At 37.2% G+C, this 26,473-nt stretch overlaps 1 protein-coding gene across 1 annotated transcript; it reads right to left on the reverse strand.

Annotated features, from left to right (window-relative positions):
• Positions 1-5,620: 5,620 nt before the first annotated feature.
• LOC109080788 (vitamin D3 receptor B) lies at positions 5,621-26,420 on the reverse strand. The gene is made up of 9 exons (XM_042726155.1): positions 25,597-26,420; positions 13,678-13,822; positions 13,405-13,535; positions 12,298-12,482; positions 11,340-11,439; positions 9,850-10,036; positions 8,457-8,608; positions 7,274-7,390; positions 5,621-7,181 (listed from the first exon to the last, which is right to left on the reverse strand). The coding sequence occupies exons 2-9, from the start codon at positions 13,818-13,820 to the stop codon at positions 6,928-6,930; spliced, it is 1,269 nt and encodes a 422-aa protein (XP_042582089.1). The 5' UTR covers positions 13,821-13,822; positions 25,597-26,420; the 3' UTR covers positions 5,621-6,927.
• Positions 26,421-26,473: the final 53 nt, after the last annotated feature.

The following is a 26,473-nucleotide window of genomic DNA, read 5'->3' on the forward strand; positions in this document are numbered from 1 at the left end:
TGTTCACATACAGCTACATTACATACTGTATGAAAGGCAATATTGGAAGTGGCATAATAGGGGCACATTAACACATATGAACACATACTTTATAAATTGATCATGTTATTTTCATTTGAAAATTGAACTTTCAATATAAAACATATTACAGTGCATGTGGCATTAACTACCATACAGTCATGCACAGAAATGATTGAAGACAGTGACAGACCTACTTGAGCATAGAAAGAGATTTGTTTAGAAATGCAAAAAAGTGAAAGTGACATTGAATACAGCCAAGTATGGTGACCCATACTCAGAATTTGTACTCTGCATTTAACCCATCCAAAGTGCACACACAGCAGTGAACACACACATACCGTGAACACATTTACATTTTACATTTACATTAAATCATTTAGCAGACGCTTTTATCCAAAGCGACTTACAAATGAGAACAACAGAAGCAATCAGATCAACAAGAGAACAACAACAGTATACAAGTGCCATGACAAGTCTCAGTTAGTCTAGTACAGAACACATATCAATTTTTAAAAATTTTTTTTTTTTTTTTTTTAAGAATATGATAGACAAGAAAAGAAAAGTACTAGTTTTAGTTGGTTAAGTACACACACCCAGAGCATTGGGCAGCCATTTATGTTGGGGGTCCGGTGCCTTGCTCAAGGGCACCTCAACCATGGTATTGCCAGCCCAAGACTCAAACCCACAACCTAAGGGTTAAGAGTCAAACTCTCCAACCACTAGGCCACAACTTCCCCGTATGCTGCATGTGTGTGTTTGGCTTATTCAGTACTCAAATGTTATACCCATCTAACTTATGCAGTACAGTGGGATACTGCAATAGGTTAGTATATACCATTTTAACCCATTAGTCAAACATTATTTTATTTATTATTATTATTATTATAAAAAACCTAAATAATTATTTAAATCATACATTTGATTCTAAATAAGAGTATATAGCGGCCATCATTTGCATTCCAATATTTTTCAATATGTCAAAACCCATAATCTAAGTTTGTATTAAGTGAGGAAGCCTTAAAGCCTTTCGTTTTTGAACGATCCCTGCATTCAAATATTTTTCAATATCTAAACCTATATCTAAAGCTTTAGCCTTTCGTTTTTGCACGACCCTTTAGCCCCTTTCACACTGTGATTCCGGAAAATACACGGCTAATGTGTCCCGGCAATTGCTCCCGGGTCGCTAGATTTTGCCCCTTTCACACTCCCAGTGATTTCCCGGAATCTGTGCGTGCGTTCACACCATAGAACATAAAAAAACAAATTCACACACAACACTTAAAAACGCTAGGCTCATAAACTACAACATAATGTCAAGTCAAATCAACGAAATTAAAATCACAAAGCACGTTAACTTTCATTTAAGCTGGCGAACGGTCTCAGCTTCAGCGCGGATAGTTAGGAGTTTACTGATCTCTGCTTCTTTACAGTTTGCGCATATTTTTTCGTCGCAAATGTTGATATGCCTTCAAAACAGCCGGTGTTTGTGCCGTAAATTAATTCTACATATCGCAAAATTCCCATGGTTTCCTTCATAAAAATATTCTACAGCAAGTTTCAAAAAGAGTTACCCACATGATAAATATGGCATTGCAAAAGAAGTGAAGATTATCACACTGCCAATCAATCTATTATTGTTTTTTTTTCATTATTAACAGGGTACTCTCTACACAGCACACTGAAGCATCATCTCTGTTGATCGCCTTTTAAAGATATCTCCTGACTGTTTCAAGACGCCAGCGCTGTTCACTCTGGAGTTCCAGCTAAGTTCAAAAGTAACAGTTTAGCACACAGCTGACACTCTGCAAGACACCCCAGCATAATCTGTCTGTCCCACAGTGAGTACAATACCTCCATCTAGTGATCATAAAAATAAAATGCAAGCGAGCTTAATTTTTTTCAGTATGAACGTGAACTCGATTATCTTACCCTCATATTTATGCAAATTAATGCACATAAAAAAAAAAAAAAGACTATGGTGTATATTTGTCAGCTTTGTGTTCTATACACGTTTTACAACTAAAATTAATCTCTCATAACCTATAATGAATCTCAGGCATCCATATTTCACTATAAGAGCAAGCATACAATATTATCATTTACATTCATGATTTGGTATAATTGACCTTTCTAACACAACAATGTAGAGTAAGGGTAGAGTGGGGTAAGCGGTCAGTTTTGTGTGTGTGTGTGTCTGTGTGTATGTGTCCTGTAATTGTCAATAAAGTTATCATAAATATAGACAGGTATAATACACTTGGAGAAGTTTATTATATCTGCCATATAGAAATTTATTTTTAATAAGAAACAGTTTGAGCATAAACCATGCTTATTTTTTTATCAGTTATATGCAGCTATATTTGGTGGACCCTTTATTAAGATATTGACAAATATATTTAATTTTTCTAGATTAATAGGATGACACTGCCTACCCCACCCTCCCCCGTATAACAGAAAATCAAACCAGTGTTTATTATTATATTCTTTTATTGATTTGTAAAACATTTGACCAATATTACATGAAATCAGGAACATGAATTTACAATACTTTATGATGTAAAAGAAAAAAAAAAAAAGAAAGAAAAATAAACAGGCAATTTTTAACCGTTTCATGAATGGTCATATTCAACTGGTTTTGTCCTGGTGAGCAGGCACACTACTGTTAGCCTGTAAACAGCTAGCATTTGTATTACAGTTTTCCTTATGGTACCCATTCACTCAGAGACAGAAGTGCTTCTGCACTTATTAGCCATTTAGTGCCACAAACTTTCTATTGATCTCCTGTCCAATGGTGCCCAGACAGAAGAGGAGAGGTAAAGAGCACATCTCTCTTCATTTTCTCTTTGTCACAGATGACTCTGTCACCAATTGCAATCCATCATCTACTCCATTTTAGGATTGACCTGGCTGAGGTATTGACTGTAGAGCGTATATATGTGTTTTTGTATGAGGTAAAGTTTGAGCAAGTGTGATTTGCAGAGTAGATGATGTCCGCTTGACACGTCACCGTTCAAAAAGAGAAAAAGCGAGAAGGCCATGCTCTGACAGGTTTTGTGTAATTATTTTTGTGGAGCAGCAACATCCAACTGAGCAGTCAGAATAAAGAAGGGGAGGGGCCTGAGGATGGCCGACCAATCCCAGCAGCAACTGAACACTGTCAATCATGGAAGTGACCACGCCTTAACAGCTCTCAGCTCTTTTGTGGAGGTGTTTGTCTGTCTGTCCGTCCGTGTATGTGAATGATTCAACGTGTCGAAGAAAGCTAAAGATACAAATACTGTACACACAGATAACAGTTTTAAAAAATCTGATAAAACAGCTGTTAAGGCGTCTTTGTTGTTGAGTGATATTCATACATGAGGTACTGGGTTGTCCATGTGAGCCACTGCACGGCAATAAATACAAACATGAATCATAAAAAAATACAAATCAAATGTGTCTGTTCCCCAGAGAGGTAGTTTGTTATGGTTACATTTTGGACTCGGAAAAGAGACCAACATCAATTTCATCTTCGTCTTTCTCATGTTTCGCCGCCATCATTATCATCATCACCATGCATATTGTATATTTTGCAACTGTTTCGACATGACATGTTGTCCTGGTTTGTCTGATCTACATTTATGGTAAGTGCTGCAGGGATATTCTCACTTGTTCATCACGAAATCAGAACGAAACAAGTAAGTGAATGATTACAAAAAAGCTTTCATAGTTTTCCAGTTTAAAATTGAGTGTACACCCTCATCCCACAAAGTACTGAGCAGCTTAGTATAGAGAGAAGACATGAAGACGATAAAATAGACAGTCAAAAGAGAGCAATAAGATCATGAAAGAAAAAAATTATATATATATATATGCCTGCACTGGGCAGGAGGTTACCATTCAGTCGTACTTTCCTATATGTGACCCTGGACCACAAAAGCAGTCTTAAGTCGCTGGGGTATATTTGTAGCAATAGCCAAAAATACATTGTATGGGTCAAAATTATCGATTTTTCTTTTATGCCAAAAATCATTAGGATATTAAGTAAAGATCATGTTCCATGAAGATATTTTGTACAGTTCCTACTGTAAATATATTAAAACTGAATTTTTGATTAGTAATATGCATTGCTAAGGACTTCATTTGGACAACTTTAAAGACATTTTTCTCAATATTTCGATTTTTTTGCACCCTCAGATTCCAGATTTTCAAATAGTTGTATCTCGGCCAAATATTGTCATGTCCTAACAAACCATACATCAACGGAAAGCTTTTTTATTCAGCTTTCGGATGATGTATAAATCTCAATTTCGTAAAATTGACCCTTATGACTCATTTTGTGGTCCTGGGTCACATATTTGAATACCTACCCACACATACACACACAACCCTCTGCCCTGTGCCGCCACCTGTACACTGATACCAGAATATCAAAACTAGTCTACAAGAAAATATTTGAATCTTTTACATTTGCAAAGTAATACTCATAGATATATATAGCAAACCTTCCATATCATTAAATCTTAAGTGCCATGACTAAGTTATTTAATAGTAATATACTGAGGAAACGATAACCTTCTCACTCTTTCTCCTTCCCACACAAACACACATTCTCCATCAAAGCTGGGCCGAATATGTGACCCCCAATCATATATGAATATACTTGGTGTAAATGCTATACATCGCCCTCACTTCATAAACGTACGCTTACACAGACACACACGCGCACTGCGCTCGCCCTTCCGAGCGACCGCAGTTTCCAGGTAGTTAAATTCAGCTTACATGATCATTAAATCGTCGACCCAGTTCCGACACAATAAACTCACACCTACAGACAATCTTCATTAACTATGATTAACTCTCATACCACAGAAAAGTTCTTCCTAATGACCCTGAGCCCTGACTGAGAAGAAGATTCCTACGAATCAGGCGTGATTTAAAAAAAATGAGTTTGTGGAGAAACCGGAGAGAACGAGATATATAAAGCAACACAGATAGCGCTCTGTAAGCAGCCCTTGATGACAGTCTCCTAAATATCACTTACAGATATTATACACCATGGAGAAAAGGACTCTTACATACTTAAAAAGCATAAAAAGGTCAATTTAAATGAAGAACTGTGAACAGCTGAGGCCAAGCTAAGGCAGTTGTGTTTGGTTTAGAGGACACAATGCAGGCAGTGGCTAGTGTGATATTAATAGGATGTCCAAAGACATGCAATAAAAGTCTATACAATAAAAATGTCTACATACCATGGCCGATATGGTATTAGCTGTCTGTAATTACTGTTTAGATAATAACAACCAGCATAAGACAAGAATGTGCTGACTTGTGTTATGCTGTAATTAGAATATGCTTTGAAGGACCTCCCTGTGCCAACAAAATATCAAATATACCCAGGAAGCATGTAACACCACAGTTACTCATGATAAAAATTAAAATCATAAATTACCCAGCATGCTGCTTTTAGAGTTATTTTAAAAACGTGAGAACCAGATAAGTTAGTCTTATTTCCCAATCAAAGCAATACAAACAGAGTCTCCCAAAACCTGTCAGAAAGATACTCGGGTCATAGTTCACTCCAAAATTAAGATTTGACATAAGTGACATCAAGTATTCCGATTATTTTTATTTATTAAGAATTTATTTTTGAATGCCTTAATGTGAAAACAATACTCATTTACGTAAAATGATGGAAAAAAGATATATTTAAAATGTAAAGAATACATAATTGTAATATGATTGATATTCATTATCACATTAGTGTAATTAAAATTACATCTGGGGAGATTTTTTTTTTATTTTAGGTTGAAATATGACCGAGGCATTTTTATTTTAGCAGTGTAACTCTTGTGTGAAATGTACTATAAATAAAAACAAATTAAATACACGATAAAAAGCATTCAGGTTTTTGTTTCATGATAGCTAACGAAGCGGAAAACTTTGTTAGGGAAAAATTAGTAGAACTACTCTGAAAAAGTGTTTCCAAGAAAAAAATGAATGATGGAATGCAATAGTTGAGAAATATGTAAGCTAAGGGACTTCACAACGTTGTAAAGAAGGGTTCTTTAAAACATAATCCATGATTCCTGTATGTCTGCATAAATGCGCAGTTAGACCGCAGTCTTCGTTTACATATTTATCATGACCAGCCAGGGCTGCAGGGTCTCCCTCTGCTAACTTCTACCATTAGCCACAAGAAGCGCTTATATCAAACTCTATTTACACTGATTTGAAAAGGTACGAATATAGATACTGAGTCTTATTTACAGGTTAGCTGAGTGGAGAGCGCTAATGCTGCACTGACCACTTTGCAGAGGTGTCAAGTTATTGGCCAATCACAGCACAGGCAAATAACAGTAGAGAAGACAGCCATTGTTCAGCGACATATCAGAGCTCTGGAGGCAGAGGAAAGGGAGGCGGAGCTGCCGTTTGATTGGTTAAGTGGCTAGGCGAGGGGGTGAGTTAGAGCTGTGTGCTTGCATTAGTACTTTTAACCCTGTGCATTTAAAGGCAGGAGGTGAAGAGACAGGACATCAGCAGTAGTGGACAGCGCTTTGGGGACCATGCAGAGGTTTAGAACAGGACCGCACACTCACACACTCACCCTACACATCCAGTGTAATACTGTTGGCTATTGATAGTACAGTAAAATATACTGTATCGAGTTGCCGCAGTGAAAAACACCATGACCATATTACATTCTCATGAGAATGTACTCCTTACATACAACAAACAAACAGAAACATCTATGGCACTCCCTAGCCGATCTGTAAATGATGAGGGATACACACACACACACACAACTCACAAACTTTGTCCTGGAAACTCTGTATGTGTTTAAGGTGATTGTCCGTACATTCACTCCACAACCCTCCGGGTCACGCCGTTTGACCCGCACATCTTGTTCTGATTCGGGTGAAGTTGCTAAGTGACCTGTCCACCGAACACCTCCAGCACCAGAGGGGTCAGCTGCATGCTGTGTTCGGGCTGGAAAGAGAGGGAGCGGTACTGTTTGGAGTGCTCTTCGTTCAGGCTGCGGAGGTCCGCCAGCTTCTGGATCATCTTAGCGTAGAGCAGGCGCCCCCCTGGGTGATGCGCACGGATGTACGCCTGCAGAATCTCAGATATTCTGTCCTGCAACGCTTCCACTCGTTCATGGTCCTGCACCCCGGGCCGGTCTATGAGCACACAAACACAGTTAGAATCCTGTTTGCATGTATGAAGTCTCAGTCTTTCTAATGCTTGGTGCATATGGTATATAACAGCTGACCTGGTGACAGCAGGCAAATGGCCATCAGCAGCACATGTTCCTCCTCATGTAGGTTGAGCTTTTTCAAGCCCACCTGAAACTTCACCAGAGGCTCCAACAGTTCCAGAGTGTGTCCAGCTGCGCCCACAAACACACACAAAATCAAGAAGATTTCATTAGGCTCAATATTGATGGAGACTAACTACAGAGGTTGTCCATCACATTGACTATGGACAATGTTTGATAACCAGAAAGTGACTTTTTATTACATTTTTGGAAAATATAACTAATGTTTTGTAATTACGTATTAATATTGATTATGTAATAATAATTATAATTAATTCCTTATTAATTTAAACAATTTCATGAAACAACAATAATCAATACTTTCATGCATTGATCTATATGTATGCTCATTTCTAATGTTAACTTATACATATACAGTTTAAACATTTAAAATGAATTAAATGAACAAGCATAAATTCATTTCCATTAACTTGTATAAATGCTGAAATAAATTATTCATTATTAGTTAATCATACCTAACACCTAATGCTTGTGAAGTACTTTTGAAACAAAATGTCAGTTTTGCTAGTTTGTTAGTTTTATATTTTGTCAAAGAATACATTTTTTAATTTTGGCTAAGTGTCCATATTTTTTGGAGCCACTATATGGTCTCCATGCATAAGACTGGGATAGTAAGTGAAATCATTTTGCGAAAATAAACCAAAAATTTCACCTTACACGACTTCAACAAAATCATCAAACCCTCTGCTGACATCAAATTAACTGCAACTGAAACAATATACCAAGTAAACCTTCACAAAATATGTAACTATTCAGTGTTATTTTTGTGTTTATGTGCTATTATATTAATTATCAATATTTTGAATTAGCTTCTATTTTTAGATCTATAGTTTCGTTTAAGTAATTTTGCTTTGTGATTTTTTCATTTTTTTATATTTCTATTTAGTTTCTTTTTATTTTATTTCAGTTTTAGTTTTATTATTTTTAATACATCAAACATATTTTATTTCAGTTAGTTGCTAAGGAAACGTTTATCATTTTCATTTAAGTTTGTAATTTTTATTTCAGCTTTATTTCAATTAATAAAAAAAATAATAATTTAGTTTCAGTAAACAATACCAAAAGTGCAACCACTACATGTCAACTCATGAAACAGTGCATGTCTGTTTGCGTGTACCTTTCGTGACATCATTGACGCAGTATTTAAACTCGGGTCCTCCACAGCTCCAGCTCATGTCCTCCAGACTGAAAGACTGGTTGGACCTGAGCATGATCACTTCTATAGCACTGGACTTGAGCAAAGCAATCTGATCTTCAGCTGTCAGCTCTCTGAGACACACAAACAGACACAAACACACACACACGTCAAATGTTGGCTCATGCTGGATTCTGTGAATGGCAGATGTAGAAGGAGTGGGTGGGTACATTCTGTGTGGATAACATGACACTCGTATGGTTACCACAGCAACATGCGGTCCATAATGCATATGCATGTACACACTTTCTGAGGAAGCTGGGAAATACATGGAAGTGCACAGAGGCAGACAAGAAACATGTACTGAGAGTGACTAACAATCTATAAGGTCAAACCTATTTTTATGTTCCAGAGGAAATTAAATAGATGATAGTCATGTCAAAATCAGCCATGAAAATCATGATGAAAATTTCCACAAACAAGCCACTAAAATGGGTGAAAGGAATGTAGAGAACATCCTTGCTCAGGACCCACAAAAATCTTAATTTGAGGCCCTGTGAAATTAAAGCCATAATTTACCCCCAAATTTAAAAATTGTCTGTAATTAGGTATTGCCATAATTTATACTGTTTTATATTATTAAAAGCACCCAATAATGAAGTGCAACAAATATTTTACTTGTCTAAAGCATATAAAGTGAAAAAAAAAATCACTTAATCAGCAGTAGCCACTAACTTGCATTTTATGATTCATCAAGGACCATGGTTTCAGCGTTAAAAAAATATTCTTTACTGTTCTACTGAAAAAGAAAAAAAAAAAATCACCTATATCTTGGATGGTCTGATGGTAAGTAAATTAACAGCAAATTTAAATTTTTGGGTGAATTATTACTTTAAGACCCTAATGCATACACATCTTGGTTGTGCTCCATTCAGCTGAACGGAGCATTTGCATATAATTTCCCGGAATGCTCTAATTTACTCAAGTTATTGACTATATAAAATAGAGTTTTTATAGAGTTTTTGAAAACTGGTACATATTTTCTGGTGTTTTAAAGAAATTCAAAATGGCAAAATTCAAAACACTACACGTATTAATCAAAATTACTACTGTTAAAAAAAATTCTGCTGCTGTTTTTGTGCTGTAAAATTTCTTCAAAACCAAATTCCTTTTGGTGACTGTTGAATTTCTTTAAATTCCTTTCACTAGACATTCAGAGTAAAATTAATTTATGGATTTAAAACAAAATTTGGTAGTTTTATATGTTGTTCCACACACACACACACACACACACACACACACACACACACACACACACACACACACACACACACACACACACACACACACACACACACACACACACAAAATTCACCTGAATCCAGGAATCATCTTGGCAAAGCCGATGACCTTCTGAATGCTGTAGGAAACCAGGTCAGCCAGGTGAGGAAGCATGGAAAGACTAGTGCCCTCATCCTCCTTTGAGTCTGGACTGGAGCTCAAACCCTGCTCCTGATACATCATCAACAGACTGCTCAGATTCATCTTACGATCTCCAGACTCTACAGATGTGAAAAAAGAGGGAAAGAAAGAGAAAGTAAGAACAAAACAGATTAATGCTTCCAAAATCTGAACAGATGCCCACAAAAGTGATAATTCATTGATTTTACTGCAGTTCTTTGTATTGAATTAAATTATTATTTTTGTGGTGGGCCGGTGGAAATGCTGGTAAGGCAAGTAAAAATCTGAATCAATGGCTCAGAAAAAAAAGAGAGACAATTTTTGAGACACTGGCAGATGACTGTGTCCACTTTAACAGAAGCTTTATCTCCTCATTGTTTGTTTTTAAAAATCTGCCAACAGCCTTTATAAATTGTTTTTAATATTTTAGTAAGTTGTACAGCAATATTGTGTGTGTGTTTGGGGGGCGTGTGCAAATTTCAGCAATTTTGTGTACATTACATTTGCTATCATGTATTATGACTACACAGTTATGGGGAAAATCAATGTTGTTTATTATTTTTCTTGATATTGTAACGGAATTGATTAATTTGGATTTTTCAAATTGTAAATAAATGCTAACTAAAGCTTGCACTAGAATCACTGTGCATGTTTACACAGGTACACGTGACTGGTTGAGACCGCAGCGCAACACAACCTCACTGACTGTCAGCGTACTGTGTTCTGCACTCTGCAAACGCCTTCATAACAATAAACAAAGCTGTCAACATAGAATAAATCTCTTATTTACACTTGCCTAAAAAGCAAACAAACTGCAAAACAACACATTTCCATACAAAGTGAATAGATATTAATGTAATGCTGTAATCAACACTTTTCAAGATTAATTAAATAAGCAGCAGTCAGAAAATGAATATTGGAAAAATCGGAAAAATCGGAAAAATTGGAATTCTGACTAATATACATTAAAAAAAAAACAGATTTTTCCAATTGGTAATTTAATTTATTTTAAAAATATAAAAAAAAACACTCATAGTGCGCGCTGTAACATTATGTTCATACCACCCACCCCTAGTACAGAGTTTATAGTACATGTCATATTTAAAGTTACAAAAACAACTTGCTGCTTCCAGGATGAGCCATGTGTGTGTGTGTGTGTGCGTGTACGCATGTGAATAGTCTGTTTGTCATTAGAGAGGCTCTCCTGTGACGTCAAGCATGGTGAGATGGACAGAGCCTGCTGTGCATATAAGACACACAACCCCCTAACACACAAACACACACGCCTGCCCGTGCCTCACACTGAGCTGAAAAACATTTCTCAGAAAAAACCTTACAGGTGATTTATGCACAAACGAGTGTTTGTGTGAGTTAGCTCAGCATGTATACGCATGTGTGTGTCACCTGGAGAATGGCTGAAGGAGTCTGAGGAGGCATCTGATAGCGAATGAAGAGAAGCGGCTCGGCTGGCACTGCGTGTAACTGGACCCTCTCGAACTGGAGGCTGCAACACAAAACACACAGATACATAAACATATCAACACATTAGCACGTGTTAGCTTATGTGCAAATAATTAGCAAAATTTGGTGGATAACTGATCAGATCTGTCCTTCCCGCGCAATATTTAAATAAGTCTGCAGAGAATGGCCTGGTGCAAAGTCAACCTGAAATGGTGGGGTTTTTTTTGAAAAGCATTTTCAGTCACGGGACATTTTACAAATCGATAAATGTAGGAGTCTCACTATTCTCCACTCGGATGTTCTCCGTCTTTTTTCTGACAGTTCGCAAAAGAGGGGGCGGCGTTTTGCGTGATGTTGACCTGCGAATGCAGAGACGATGGCTGGATCGCGTTTACATTACACTGAGTTCCGATTACAATGCGTCCTCGACTACCTCTGGACCAGGACATGCTGATCGGATAACACTCCGATCAGAAGTGCGTTTACACTTGTCTTTTCAATGTGTATGTGGACAACATCCGGATACAGGTCGCATGTTAATGCCAAGTGTAAATCCAGTGTTTTATTCAGACCAACATGAAAAGACTAACAAGTGGGTCGGCAATATGCTAATGTTTCACGTTGACATCAACATGAAACGGCTTGGGATTCGTATTAAAATTGACTCGTTTCAATGATTCAGAGTCGACTCTTTCTTTTAAGAGACCATAACTTTATGCACAGTGCACTTTCAGATTTAGAACTTTGCAGGATGTTTTCATTCACTTAGAGCTGTGTTACACACTGCATGAAAGGTAATTTTCAAAAATCCATAACACGGGCACTTTAATACTGGCTAAAACTAGAGAATGTCATACAGAAGAGAGGAAGAGAATAGAGAAAAATCAGGTGAATATTTTACTCTGAAGCGTGAGAAGTCGGAGTAGGAATCATCATAGGTTTTGTGATGTGCATCCACAAGCGAATCAATGATGCTGCGTTGCTCCTCTGAAAGCCGGGGCTTCTGCGCCTCCCTCTGCGCCTCCTCATCCTTTCTCCTCTGGATCAGCTCCTTTTTCCTCTGAACTTCCTCATCTGTCAGTATAACTGAAGGAAAAAGACCGATGAGCATAATTACCGTGCCCATGTAATATAATTTTATTACAGGTAAAATAGAGATAAAAAAAAACACTTATATTGTATGTTGTTCTCCAGTGTAATTTTATGACCATAATTCATTATAATTTACTTTAGTATCGTTCAATAGTTTAATCAATAGCTTTAATTTAATTCAGTGTAATAGAAACTGACGAGGAGGAGAACAATTCCATCAGACCATGTGGAAATACTTGAAAAAATTGAACCACATTATCTCAATATCTTTTTTCTAAAACAGCTAAATTGTCTGGATATTTCTCTTCCATTCCCCCACCTAATTTAAGGATCATTATTATTAATTTCAGACTAGCTATATAAAAATTATTAAACAATTTATTTTTAGTGTTAAAGGAATATTCAGGTTTATTGCTATTACGATTGGGGTCAGTAAAACATTTGCATCAAATATTGCCGTTTTATGACTCTGCATGCAATGCTTCTTTAAAAAAACAACAACGTAATACCACAAGCTATTTTTTCTGCTGATGATTCTTCAAAACACGAGAACAATCATTGTGAAATCCATAATCTGAAGTACCTTTCACTTTCAAAATGATTCGCAAAGAGCTGCCTCTCAGGATCATGTGCTCACAAATGGCGAAACTACTTCCTTATACTAAGTATCACTTTTCTAACAGCCTTTCGGGACCTTTTGTGACCGGATCATCTTACTTGCTTTTATTTGGAACAACCTTACAAACAGCATACCATTCCTGCAAAGCCCTTCAAGACTGCAAAAATTACATTTGGAAGCTTTTGAGAATGCAGTGTAAATAAAATCTAAACTATAATTAAAACGTGATGTAACAAAGTATATCTTGGCTCCCAGTAATCAGTGTTCTGAGATGTGTCATGCTGGCTAGTAACTCACACTCTTTCATCATGCCAATATCCAGGCAACGCTTGAGTCTGCAGGCCTGGCAGTGGCGACGGTTATCTTTAGTGATGGTGCAGCTTCCATTGAAAGGACAGGTAAAACTGGCCTTCCGCTTCATACTGCGCCTAATGAACACACACACAAAAACACTAAAAATAGTCTGGCAGTATCACATTGGTTACAGATAATATGAGTTCATGTGTTTCTTAATGAACATCGGTGTAACTGTGTGAATACCAAATTGGATGAGAGAAAGTGTGTGTGTACCTGAAGAAGCCTTTGCAGCCCTCGCAGGTCATCGCATTAAAGTGAAAGCCAGTGGCTTTGTCTCCACACACACCACAGATCCGTGGAACATTACGGTCAAACTCATCTGGCACTTGAGTGGATGTGCTAACGGCTGACTCCATCACTATAGGAGACGAAGGAGGAGGAGAAACAGTCAAACATACAGAGTTGTGCATTTACGAGGATGATGGAAAGAGGAACACAGATTGCAGTATTGCAATTTAAAAGAACTGTCTTCTAATTAAATATATTTAATTTATTCCTGAGATGACAAAACTGAAGCTACTCTAGTCTTCAGATATTTTAAATTGTAATATTTTAGATCATTAACATTTTGACTGAATTTTGATCAAATACATGCAGCCTTGGTGAGCATAAGAGACTTCTTTCATAAACATGACAAGATTTTAATTATTATAAACTTTTGACCGGTAGTTTATGTAAAGCAGAAAAAAGACAAACAAAAGTAAATATCCTCTTTCTTCAGCACAGACTGACAGCATAACAAAACCACAAATCATAACTGACATTCTTTAGCAAGTGTTGAATAATTAACAATCCTTTAATAGAACAATACATCATTCTGATTAAAGCCATGAGGCCAGCATCACAAACTGAATGGAGGAAAAACAGAGTTCTTTATATAAGCATCACTAATGTATGCGCATTGATAAAGAGCGTACGAGATAGAGGGGAATATTAATTAGCTATCAGTGCTACACCATTGAGGAAGGGCAGGAGGATTAGAGTGGTTGTAGGAGACCGTGCAAATGAAAACAAACAGATGTCAGCTTCAATCTCTCCATTAGAAGCCTTTTTTGAAACAAATATAAAATAAAAAGAACAAGGTCAGCAAACACCTAAACATAAAATCATTACAGACCCACTGAACAACTCATGAGGAACAGCAGCTATGCTGAAATGAGTCAGAGGTCAAAGTGACACACCAACTCAAACAGCTAAAAAGCATCAGGTGATAAGAACATTGTCACAATAAATGTGTGTATGATAACAGCACCCGATTAACTCTTCAAACTTATCACTACTGTCGTAATACACAGGATCAGCAACAAAGTGGAGATCTACGTGAAAGATCGCAGGAAAATCACGACTCTGTGTATACAAACAGGAACAGCGCAAACCAAATAATCATACCTCGGCACAGAGGGTGATGTCACAGTTTTCCTGTTTTCACTCAATAGGTTATGAGGAAATTCCTACCTTTTTGTGAACTCTTCGCTATAAACAGAATCTTTCGACTGGAAAATATCAGTTAGCTTAATGCAGTACATGTAGCAAGGTATCTTTACTTTTTTTTTTTTTTTAAGAAAACAAGCTGTTAGTAAATAAATAGAGCACAAGTCTAAAAGGGGCATGTTTTTTTTAAGAACAGAATTAGAATAGAAAGTGCTAGAGTTATAGGGTTAAATAAAGATGGAAGAGATGTATTTTTAGCCAATTCTTGAAGATGGCTAAGGGCTCAGCTGCTTGGATTGAATTGGGCAGGTCATTCCACCAGGAGGGAACATTTATTTTTTTAAATAAAATAAAATTAAATTAAAATCTACTTAAATACTAGTTCAGTTCTACACACACACACACACACACACGACGTGACCTCTTCAAGACAAAGTTCTCAATTTACTCTAATGCGCATAGAAATCTCACACTAATAAAACCATTTCAAAACACTTCAGCACATAATGATGCATTTATCTAAACTGGGCTGCTCATTTATTCATCTGTTCGAAATGTGTGAAACATTTGCAATCCCCGTTTGTAAAGATTTAGTTGGCAGTCAGCCACAATCATGGCACTACTTATGTGCATATTTTTGAAGGTAACCTGCAGATGGACGTTGTTATTTTTCTTGGCTTATCCAGTAATGATAATGAATGTTTTTGCTTGTCAATATCCAGGTAGATTCAAAAAGGAGGACAGACCCAAGTTATAATAATAAATTCACTTAAAATGAATAAATAAACAATTACAAAAAGTGTTTTAATAAAATGAACGTGAACTTTGAAGTATAGGCACAAACAAACGGTTTAAATGCATCTGTCATTGCATAAGAAAATATAAAACAAACTGGTACTTATTTAAAATAAAATAATCCAATTCATATACTTTTAGGTTATTTTAACTTCATACATGCTTACATAAGCATTCACATCTCGGTGCACTCAAGTGCAGAAAAAAAGTCTTTGAGTTTCATTATTCTGGATTGTACCTAATTTCTCAACAGCCTGTAGAAAAAAAAAAATCTTTTAAATAATAAAGTAGACTTAGTGAAGTGAGCTGTAGCTATGAGTGATTAGCCTGGCTATCAATATAGTCCTCATCAACTAATATTATGAGCAATCCTCTGTATTACACTCAGTAATCTAAAATGAACTTAACATTTAAAGTCCAAAAACACTGATTTAACAAAAAGACAGGTTAGAAGAACAGATCGATTTAATACTACTATTTTCCTGCTAATAATATAATGTTTAAAGACTAAAACCAGTCATTCTAAAAGCGATTGTTAGGTAAATTTAGTCCTTGCTTTCACAAGTCTCCAAAATCATTAACTGTGTGTGCACATTGAGATTTTGGACTGTGCACATCACATCTCCACTATTCGCATTTGCTTCAGTATATGGCTCTTGTTATCAATCCACACATAGCATGAAGGAGATAAGAGACTTTCAGAAAATGTTAAACGTGTCTTAATTTGCCGGTCAGGTTAATGTTTCATCTGATGCCACATAGCATCCAGGAAATCTGAGAACACCTGGGATATTTTAGATCTGGACATGTGAAGACGGCATGACTGACACTTTGACTGCGGCCTCACTATATGTACGATTGTGGTGACCTTTAAGGTAGTTCAGAGTTAATGATTGAACTGACTAAAGCATCACATAGCACTAACAAGTATGTAGGACAAGGTGTACAAGAAGGACTGTCCCTCTTCAGCAGAATGACCTGGATGTGAGTGCAATGGCCTGTTTATCATATAAAAGCACATGGAGGTACCGCACGACTAAAGCGGAGAAGATCGCCTTCGAAGGAACATGCACGATCGGTATCTTTTAATCAAAATTGAAAACGGTTTGAAAATATGGTGAGAATTGACTTTGACCTCATTTTCGAAAAACTTACTAACTCAGAGAGCAAAGTCATTGCTGATAACCACAGATTAGCATTTTCCAAAACATATTGCCAGTGGTTATAGTTTAACATGCAGTGCTCATGCTATATAATAACTCCATAACATGTAGCTATGGTGATACTTCCATCGATATGCTTAGCTATGGTTCCTTTGGAATAAATACTTCTAGAAACTGCATAAAGCAGGTCGACTTCATAACTAGTGTGACATTTAGGCAAAGTCATAAATTTAAATAAACACAGAGAAAAGCACCCCAGCCCTTGCAGCAGAGGCTGAGGGGTGCCTGTGTGCAGGACAGGACAGAGATGCTGTCAGGGTTTCATAAACCTTCATTAGCTATGACAACAGACAGAGACCGACTCACGCGGCAGGAATGCCAGGCCTGGCATGGAGACCATGTGGAAAACACAGCAACACATGCAACATCACATACTAAAGCCCTGTAGAAATGTTCTCCAACTTGGAGCGACCCGGCAAACTGGCTTTGACGGCTATAATGGCAGAACGATCAGCAGGCCCATAAAAACCCTAAAAACAGACAGAGACTTCGAGACAAACTGTCCTACACATTTCCTCCACACACATGCCAATGAATCGTGTGTGTATGTGTAATGCGCAGAGCCAGTTGGGTCAGTTCGGGTCCAGAAGACACAGAAACTGCTCTTGTCCTCACATGAACCCTACTGGAAACACAGTGCCAGATTATAACACTGCCACACACTCACACACAAAGTCTCTCTCACACACAACACACAAAATTCCACAAGTACACCACACAAATACAAACTAAAACTCATGCCAAGCAACACTCTATAAGGACATGGTAAAGTCATTTTTCTGTCGGATTCTTTCAGAGATTTCCATTTGAACAGGGTAAAAACATATACATGTTACGTGAATGCATAAGTAATTGTTTATGCTAGATGTTTAACCACAGGCAGCATTTACATTAACATACCCCTCAGGAGACGGAACAGCCGATATATGGGTTAAAATCAAGCTGGTTTAGATTTATCCCTATGAAATGTGGTAATCCTGAGGAGAAACACAAATTCAATCCATGCAGGCCAACATCCCATCCTCAAAGGACAAAAATCCTTTCAACGTAAACACAACTTAAAGAGACAGTTCACACAAAACTGAAAATTCAGTCATCATTTACTCACCTGTATGACTTACTTCTGTGGTACAGAAGATAATATTTTGAGAAATGTGTGTATATTTTTGTCCATAACATGGAAATCAACGGTAACCAAAACTGTTTGGTTACCAACTTTCTTCAGAATATCTTCTCTTATGTTCCACCGAAGAAAAGAAAGTCACACAGATTGGAACTAAAAAAAAAAAAAAAACTAAAAAGTAGGGATGCATGATATTGGATTTTTGCCGATATGCAGATAATTTTCAACTAATTTTGGCCGATAGCCGATGCTGATATATAATTATTTTAAAGTTTGGTTGGTTTTTAACAAGAACTTATTTGTTAGAATTAAATAAACAATAATAAAGTTCTTTCATAATGACAGTACACTGAATATTTGAAAATAACAATTAACTATATATTAATCATTGCATTTTTCTTTCCAGAAAGACGTAGTAGTAACCTTAACATTTTATTTTAAGATTTAACATTTGTAAATGGTCTAAGCCAAAGAGCTGTAAAATTTCTGAAAATCTTTTAGAGCTCATAATTTGTAAATCTGTATAAAAAAAAAAAAAAAAAAAAAAATTCTGTATATATAAATATATATATATATATATATATATATATATATATATATAACACATTAATGAATAAATCAGTACATTTATAATTATTTAATTTAAGTATCATGTTTGTGATTTTTTTTTTCCTGTAAGCTATAGCTTCTGACCTTTAAATCAAAACATACTCATGATTTTATGGCATCAATTACTGCTCTATTTAATCAGAAACACAGTCTAAATATTAACTGTGTATTTTGCTTTCATTTTATTAAAAGTAGGACAACAGCATCCCCTACGGAATTAAAACTCCTCACTGAGCGGGCATTAGGACCCGGGGGAGGCTGCCACTGCACATGCTATTACTGTTTACTCTGGCTGCATCTGAAAACTCTAAAATGCTGCCTTCGGAGGCAGCATTTCAAGGCAGGAAAGCATTAATGCACATCCGAATCCAAATTCTGCTTTACTTCCTGTCTCTGGAGGTACCTTCTTCTGATTGAATTTTGAAGGAAGGGCTCATCCCTATGCCCTAACCCCTTCAAAGGGTTTACCCTCCAGAGTGAGAGCTTCAAAGGGTTAAAGGGTGTAGGGGACAAAACAACTGTTTCTTGAAGTGCCCTTCTGCATCAACATCATGTGCCCACACGGAGGCGACATCATCATGCAAAGAATCTGCGCAAAGGATCATGGGAGCTCAAAGTGTCAGATGTACCCTTCGACATCCTTCATTCCGACGGGCCCTTTGAAGGGGCCAGTTTGAGCACTTTGGTTTGGAACGACCCTTCAATATGTCGGCCATGATTGTTTTCACTCCGAAGTGCCCTTCGGAGGGTGATATATCCCATTTTGAATGCACAGAGAGATGTATCCTTCGCTACCTTTGATATCCCACAATCCTGTTTATTCCATTCCGTGACGGATGAGCTAAAAAATAAAGATGGCATCTGAAAGTTGCGTTTGGTGGTCAGTTTGTGTGTAAATGTATATTTCTGACTAACTTTTTGCACTTTTGATGTTATTTCTAGCGAGAAATCAGTATTATAGCAATTAAATATTTGTTTAGTTATCACAAAAACACATTCTATTTTGTTGTAGATCATTAAACCGTTACGCTGCCTCAGAAGCCTGTCCGAAATCAGTTTCATGATGTGCCTTCGTGCAAAAACGCTGCCTGCAAAGTGATTGCCTCATGGTCAGTTGTCTAAGTTTTCGGATGCAGCCTCTATCACATACCAAAGGCGTCATTCTGTATGTGCATTCTCAATTAAAATGCAGCGATCCAAAACAGTGAATCCAATCACCATTTAGGCAAAACTTTGCTTCAAGAATGAACCACAATGCTGACGTGATCTAATCGCACTGTTGACATGATCTTATCGCTAGCACACCCTGAGCGCATTATCGGCAAGACATATCGGCATAATTTTTCATAAAGGGCCTATGCCGATATTTACATTTAAAGCCATTATCGGCTGATTCCGATATTGGTCTGATAATATCGTGCATCCCTACTGAAAAGTTCTACATATGTACACTTTAGGTACTATTGGCACTTTTCCACTGCATGCTATGGCACTTTTAGGGGGTTTCCACTGGGTACAATACCTGGTACTTTTTTTTTGAACCACCTTGGTAAAGGTTCCAAGTGAACCGTACCATTACCAAAACATGACGTGTAAACTCTGCAGATCACTGATTGGCTAGAGAGAATCGTCACTACCTGCATCACTGAACACAAACACAACAGAACCGCTAGATTTAAATCAGCACAGCCAGCGAAGAATCAAATGCAAGTTTTGAACGTGCACACCTTTTTTAACAACTAAAAAGTGATAGCAGAGGAGCGGATCCAGCAAGAGCTTGATGGGGCGACGTGGAAAGAAAACGTTTTTCAGGAGTCGCGGCAGTAGAGGCGGTAGGGGGGGATATAAGCTAAAATTCATATCACAGTATTTTACACTGTCCAGGCGATATCGATATTACATTGCGATATGAGAATTTTTTTTTTATCTTATATAGCTAAAGAAAGTGTGGGATTGGACATAGACCTGAAATCATCAATGTTGTTAATGTTTGGGCTGCTTAATATTTTTGAGGAAACAATTTTTTCACGATTCTCTTAGTTATGAATATTTGAAATTGTTCTTTGTGTCAAGAGCGCTGGAGTTCGTCAGAAATAGAATGGGCATCAGTTTACTGTCATTTGTTGTGTCGCGTTGCACTACATCCACAGCAGAGAACATCACTGGGTTCTATTTGCTTTTGTCAAATCGCGCTGCTCGCGTCTGGTGTAGACGTTTAGAGAAGAACGATACATCGTTCATTTATATCTTTACCTGGCTCCCTGCAATACAACTTGGATTCATCAATCGTGCCATCTAGTGGTCTGTTATTGATACAACCACAACTGCTACCACTGATAATGGAGCGATCATGTGGGTACTGCGAGTCATGCTGAGGTAATTAGAATGTTAAATGAATATTTTGCGCTTAATTATTTAATTATCAGGCAAGTGGCTGCATGATTAGCGGGAAAATTAAGCAGTCTAGTCTTTATCACCCTGCAGAGGTTTTGCAAAATAATCTGCTGACTGTACACTATCCTTCAGCCTTGCCGTGTCCCCCAGTTTGGGAACCACTGGAGTAGGCGATTTGTGCTCTATTAATGTAGTCTGTTACGCTGCTCTATGTGTTTGATTACTAATGCCTGTGTAGTACGGCGTTGCATACAGAGGACAAAAACATTCAGCCTCGACTCTTTATCGTCATTTGTGTTAAAATTTGCAAAGCGTACCTAATTGAAGAATATATATAAATGCAAAATTTGAATTCATGAATATATAACGGTATCCATGGTATAGCAAAATCCATATCATGGAACAACATAATACCGGTAGTCACTTTCATACCGCTATAGCGCCCACCCCTAAGAGACTACTATAATGACATATGAATAATCCCGCCCACTCTACAGCGATACTAAACTGCAGTGGAAACGCAAACCGAGCCAAGCCGATTCGTTCCACGCAGTGGAAAAGCGCCATTTATGTACTTTTAAGGTCCCAAATATATGTACCATTTTGTGGTAAAAAAAGGTACAAAGATGTAGCTTTTACAGTTACATTTTTTTCTAATAAATATATATTAGTAAACTTGTAAAATAAGTGACAAATGGGGATCTTGAAATCTTGATGAGACAGATGTATAAAAAAACATTGTGATGAAGAACCTAAATTGAGCCTCAGTAACATCTACTTCTGATTGGCCAATCATTGCACTCCTCTGTCAGTTATTTTTGTGTAATGACTACTAAACTTTTATAATTATAATTTATGTAGCCTGTTTACTTGGTAAGTATGTAATTAGGGTGACAAGATCCCTCCACTTCCTGATCACCTAGGCTGACTGTATATTATCCCTTATATACTGTGGTACTACACAAAGTAACTATAGGATCTTATAGAAATCAATGCTATGGAAAAATTATCATACATTTTCTGTGTTATTTTAGTCTATTTGACTCTCAGTCCATGTAGGTTTAGTGAAGCCATATATAGCAATGTCAAGCACTGAGCAAATAGTACCAATCCACAGTAGCCGAAGATACGCTGCGCAAAGACATACATTAATCATTTATCATTCCATCATGCTGAAAAACCTCCTCACACTGAACATCAATTATTTCTGAACTGTTAAATTCACCATAAGGAAACAAATATTATTTAAATCAGATGCAAAGACAAAAATAACACTGTAAAACATTAGCCACAGTAAATAAACAAACATCAGGCCAACACTGTACACGTTACATTACAAAATGGCCTTTAGTCAAATTTAGGCTGTTTACTAATGAGAAATATTTCTCAGCTGTGAATAGCCAGTTTTACGTATTCGTCTTTGGTTACCCTTGCCATAACGCGACCACTCACTCTGTCCATGCAAAACACGGGGCAAGAACACACACATGACCAGAAAAGTGTAACTGACTCCTCCTTCCTCTTTCCTCCCTTTTCCCTCCTTCCGTACAGGGGGTCTTTCTACCCTGTGTCCAATCCCAGTGGTCTGCATGCACACACACATACAGAGCCAACTTCCCCTTCAATGGGCCTCTCTACAGGGCTACAGTCAAGGCCTCACAGCTTCTGCCTAGAGTTACAGAAACTACACACAGGCACACACATTCCAGCCTCTGAAATGAGCACCGCCACAATAACAACCTAAACATCACAATCCAGTTCCTTTAAACAAAAGGAACATAACATCAGTACAACCTTCATATAAGGCAGACATGTACAAATGAAGTCCAGCATGACACAGAATTGATCACGTTTAAGCACGTATTATACAGGTGCATGGGTATTCTGGACTATACTGAACATGTAAACATCCATTATAGGACGATATAGATTTTGCTATTGCTGTACGTACTGGAGCTCAGCAGAAAACAAATCTACGTACTTTCAGTCATTTATCCTGCACTGATAAGACAAACAAACAACAAAAATGAAGAGAAATAGGGGAAAAAATATAAATGTGTTCATATATGTTGTGTGTATGTATACATAGTTCAAAAGTTCGTAAGATTTATTAATGTTTTTGAAAGAAGTCTCTTATTCTCATCAAGGCTGAATTTATTTGAGCAAAAATACAGGAAAAACAGTAATAATGTGAAATATTATAACAATTTAAAAGAACTGTTTTACATTTTAATATATTTTAAAATGTAATTTATTCCTGTGGAAACAAAGCTGAATTTTCAGCAGCCATTACTCCAGTCTTCAGTGTCACATGATTGGAGATCAAGAAACATATTATCAATGTTTAAAACAGTCATGCAGCTTAATCTTTTAGTGGGAAGGAAAAAAAAGTTCAAAAGAACAGTATTTATTTAAAATAAACATCTTTTGTAAAATTAGAAAATGTCTTTACTGTCTCTTTTGGTTAATTTAATGTGGTCTTGCTTAATAAAGTATGTTTATTAAAAAAACTATGACAATGGTGTGGTACAGTACAGTACAAATAAATAAAAAAACACTCACCCCAAACTTTTGAACAGTAGTGTACATACAAAAACATAAAAGGGAAAGTGGGTTTTGAAACCTTTCCAGGGTATCACGTCTAATCTTGTTACATGGTTGGCTATCTCATTCTATTTCTACTCAAATTAGAAAATCGCAACCCTGAATTTGCACAATAGAGCATCGTTCCTAAAACAACTAACTTTACCAATTGCATTACAGCCACACAAACACATTATCTGAAACAACTAGTCCTAGGCAATGCAAACCTATTAGCCATTCCAACGTGAGACAAGGGTAACCATTACATTGATTTAAAAGGTCTACCACCTACCATCAACATAAACAACTAGAATATAAGAGAATTAATATGACCAGCCATTCACTTCTGACCATGCTTTGTCTGACATGACCTAACTAGTTGTCCATTAAGAACGGTGGAAAAAAAGTCCTAGCCCAGTTCAACCGACACGTTAAACAAACTATGCAAACTACAACAGATTCTCAACATACCAACAGCACAATGTGCTTTCATGTCAGAGTCACGCTCTCTCTCCTATATGACCCAAAAGGGCATTGTTAAACAATACTGATAAGGTTCAATTTACCTGATATAGCAGGGTTATTACAGTTTATTAGGTTTTTACTAAAGCATTTAAAAGTTTTACTTTCATCATCAGGTTTTAGAAAACAGATATAGGCCCCCATCAGGTAAAACACTTAATATGCACATTTTGTTCGGACCATAAGGTAAAAAGGACGATAATTTATTTATTTATGATTTAACACTATGTCAGCAGCAGTGGCTATATTCATGGCAAGAGGAAGCATTTCAATTTCACAATTCAGTCGTATATATCACTTTAAAACAATTATATAAACATTTTGCTTGAAATGTGTGTGTGTGTGTGTGTGTATGTATATATATATGTATATATGTGTATATATATATATATATATATATATATATATATATATATATATATATATATGTATATATATGTATATATATATATATATATATATATATATATATATATATATATATATATATATGAAAAAGGACGATAACGTTTATTATCCTGACACCAGAAGATTAAAAAGTGCAAGAAAACAAATTTAAAAATTTGTTTAAATGAAACAATTGTCACAATTAAACATTACAGACAAATAAGCAAATGCATAATAGATAATGTCTTTAGGTATATTTACATATGCACACATGTGAAAATATATGAATGAAAGTTTAATTACATTGTAACTATTATATATTATACTATATTAACTAATGATCTATTAAAATGTAATTCCACAATGTTTGGTCATATTCTCAAAGAAGCTTGTAATAAAGTATTACCCCAAACACGCAAACACAAAACACATATCCGATCTGAATCACTCGTACTGTACGTTTTATTGTGAATTAGTTCAGTACATCTCTGATATTATAGTGTTTGGTTAGAAAAGTCAGCTCAATCTCTAAAGCAGAAACTTTAAAAGTGCTGGTAAAACTATAGAAGCGATGTTGTCGCTGTGGCTGGATGATGTCGCAGTTGGAAATTACCGCAACAGATGAGCCGATACACAGCTATACTATCAAACTCATTACACGCTTTTACATTGCTTTAAATATAATTAATGCTTCATGAGCACGAATTTGCTGCTTTAAGTCATCCTTCAAAACTAGCTGTACTCGGAGGCATGCAAAGTTTGAGTAACTTGCCAACGTCGGTGTTATATTCAACCAGTGCAACGAGACAGATGCATCAAAGACACACAACGAATAAATAAACAGGTATTAAAGTGACAAACGCGTTTTAGCTCAGCAACTACCACACAATCTCTCTCACTCTCTCTCTCTCTCTGGATCTCATGTGCCAGGTTAAAAAAACACAGTCACTTGAGTAGGTTACCTAACATTAGCAGACTAGCAGCTTTTGTTTTGAATTGCATTAGTGTGCGCACAAGGTTCACTTTGATAATAGTGTGCGTTAGAGTTAACTGCTCGCTTCGTACCTGCGTGCAACTTTTCCGATCAAGAGAGATGTGACTTTTGCTGCTTCGCTCCAGCCCGTAACTTGTAAATCTTGTTTTCTTCACGCCGAGAACTTGGCGCCAGCTCACATGCTAGCACGCCGAGAAAACACGCCCACCGCCTCGGCAGCGCAGCCCGCAGAGGGTCGCCTCGCTCCGCGTCCAGCCACGCCGCAGCCCCGTAACTCGCGGTCGAGCCTCTGGAGGAGCTAGTCGACGAGATGCTAACAAATCACGCTGGCTATTGCAGCTTTGCAATCCATCCCGTGCAGATTTAATCGCGAGTCCGTGGATTAACGAAAGACAAAATAATACGATCAAAAAATATCGGTCGATTCTGAAAGCACTTCCTCCGCGTCCTGTGGGTGATTCGCAGTTTCCGGGGACAAAACAAACTTTGAACCCACGCTGGTTAGGACTGTAAAAATGTTGTACTTGACCCTAAATAGATGGGACTCCGTGTAATTACGCCCCGCCCCGATTCTACCCTGTACGGCGGATTTTCCTCCAATAACGGATCAAAGACTGTGCTGTGAGCGTGCGTCCGCTGTTTTGGTTGGTGTGACATCCTCTGCCACGCGCGCACTGTTTGGACAGGTCGGTTGTTCGTAAAGCGCGTGGGGACAACTCTCACATTCCACAAGCAAAACACACTCAATCAGGCGAACCCCACTGCATTCACACAGGCGAGCTGCTGCGCGCGCACACTCACTCACGCGCGCGAGGGGTGTGTCGTGACGTCAGAGGCACCAACGAGGTAAACAGTTTGTCCGCATGAGGTCGAGCATTATATCCATGTATAAACGAGGAGAAATGTGGGTCAGGCTCTTCATTCTGCACTGAAGGAACGCTTCGTTTA

This window comes from Cyprinus carpio, chromosome B6 (genome assembly GCF_018340385.1).
Source record: "Cyprinus carpio isolate SPL01 chromosome B6, ASM1834038v1, whole genome shotgun sequence".
Lineage (NCBI taxonomy): Eukaryota > Metazoa > Chordata > Actinopteri > Cypriniformes > Cyprinidae > Cyprinus > Cyprinus carpio.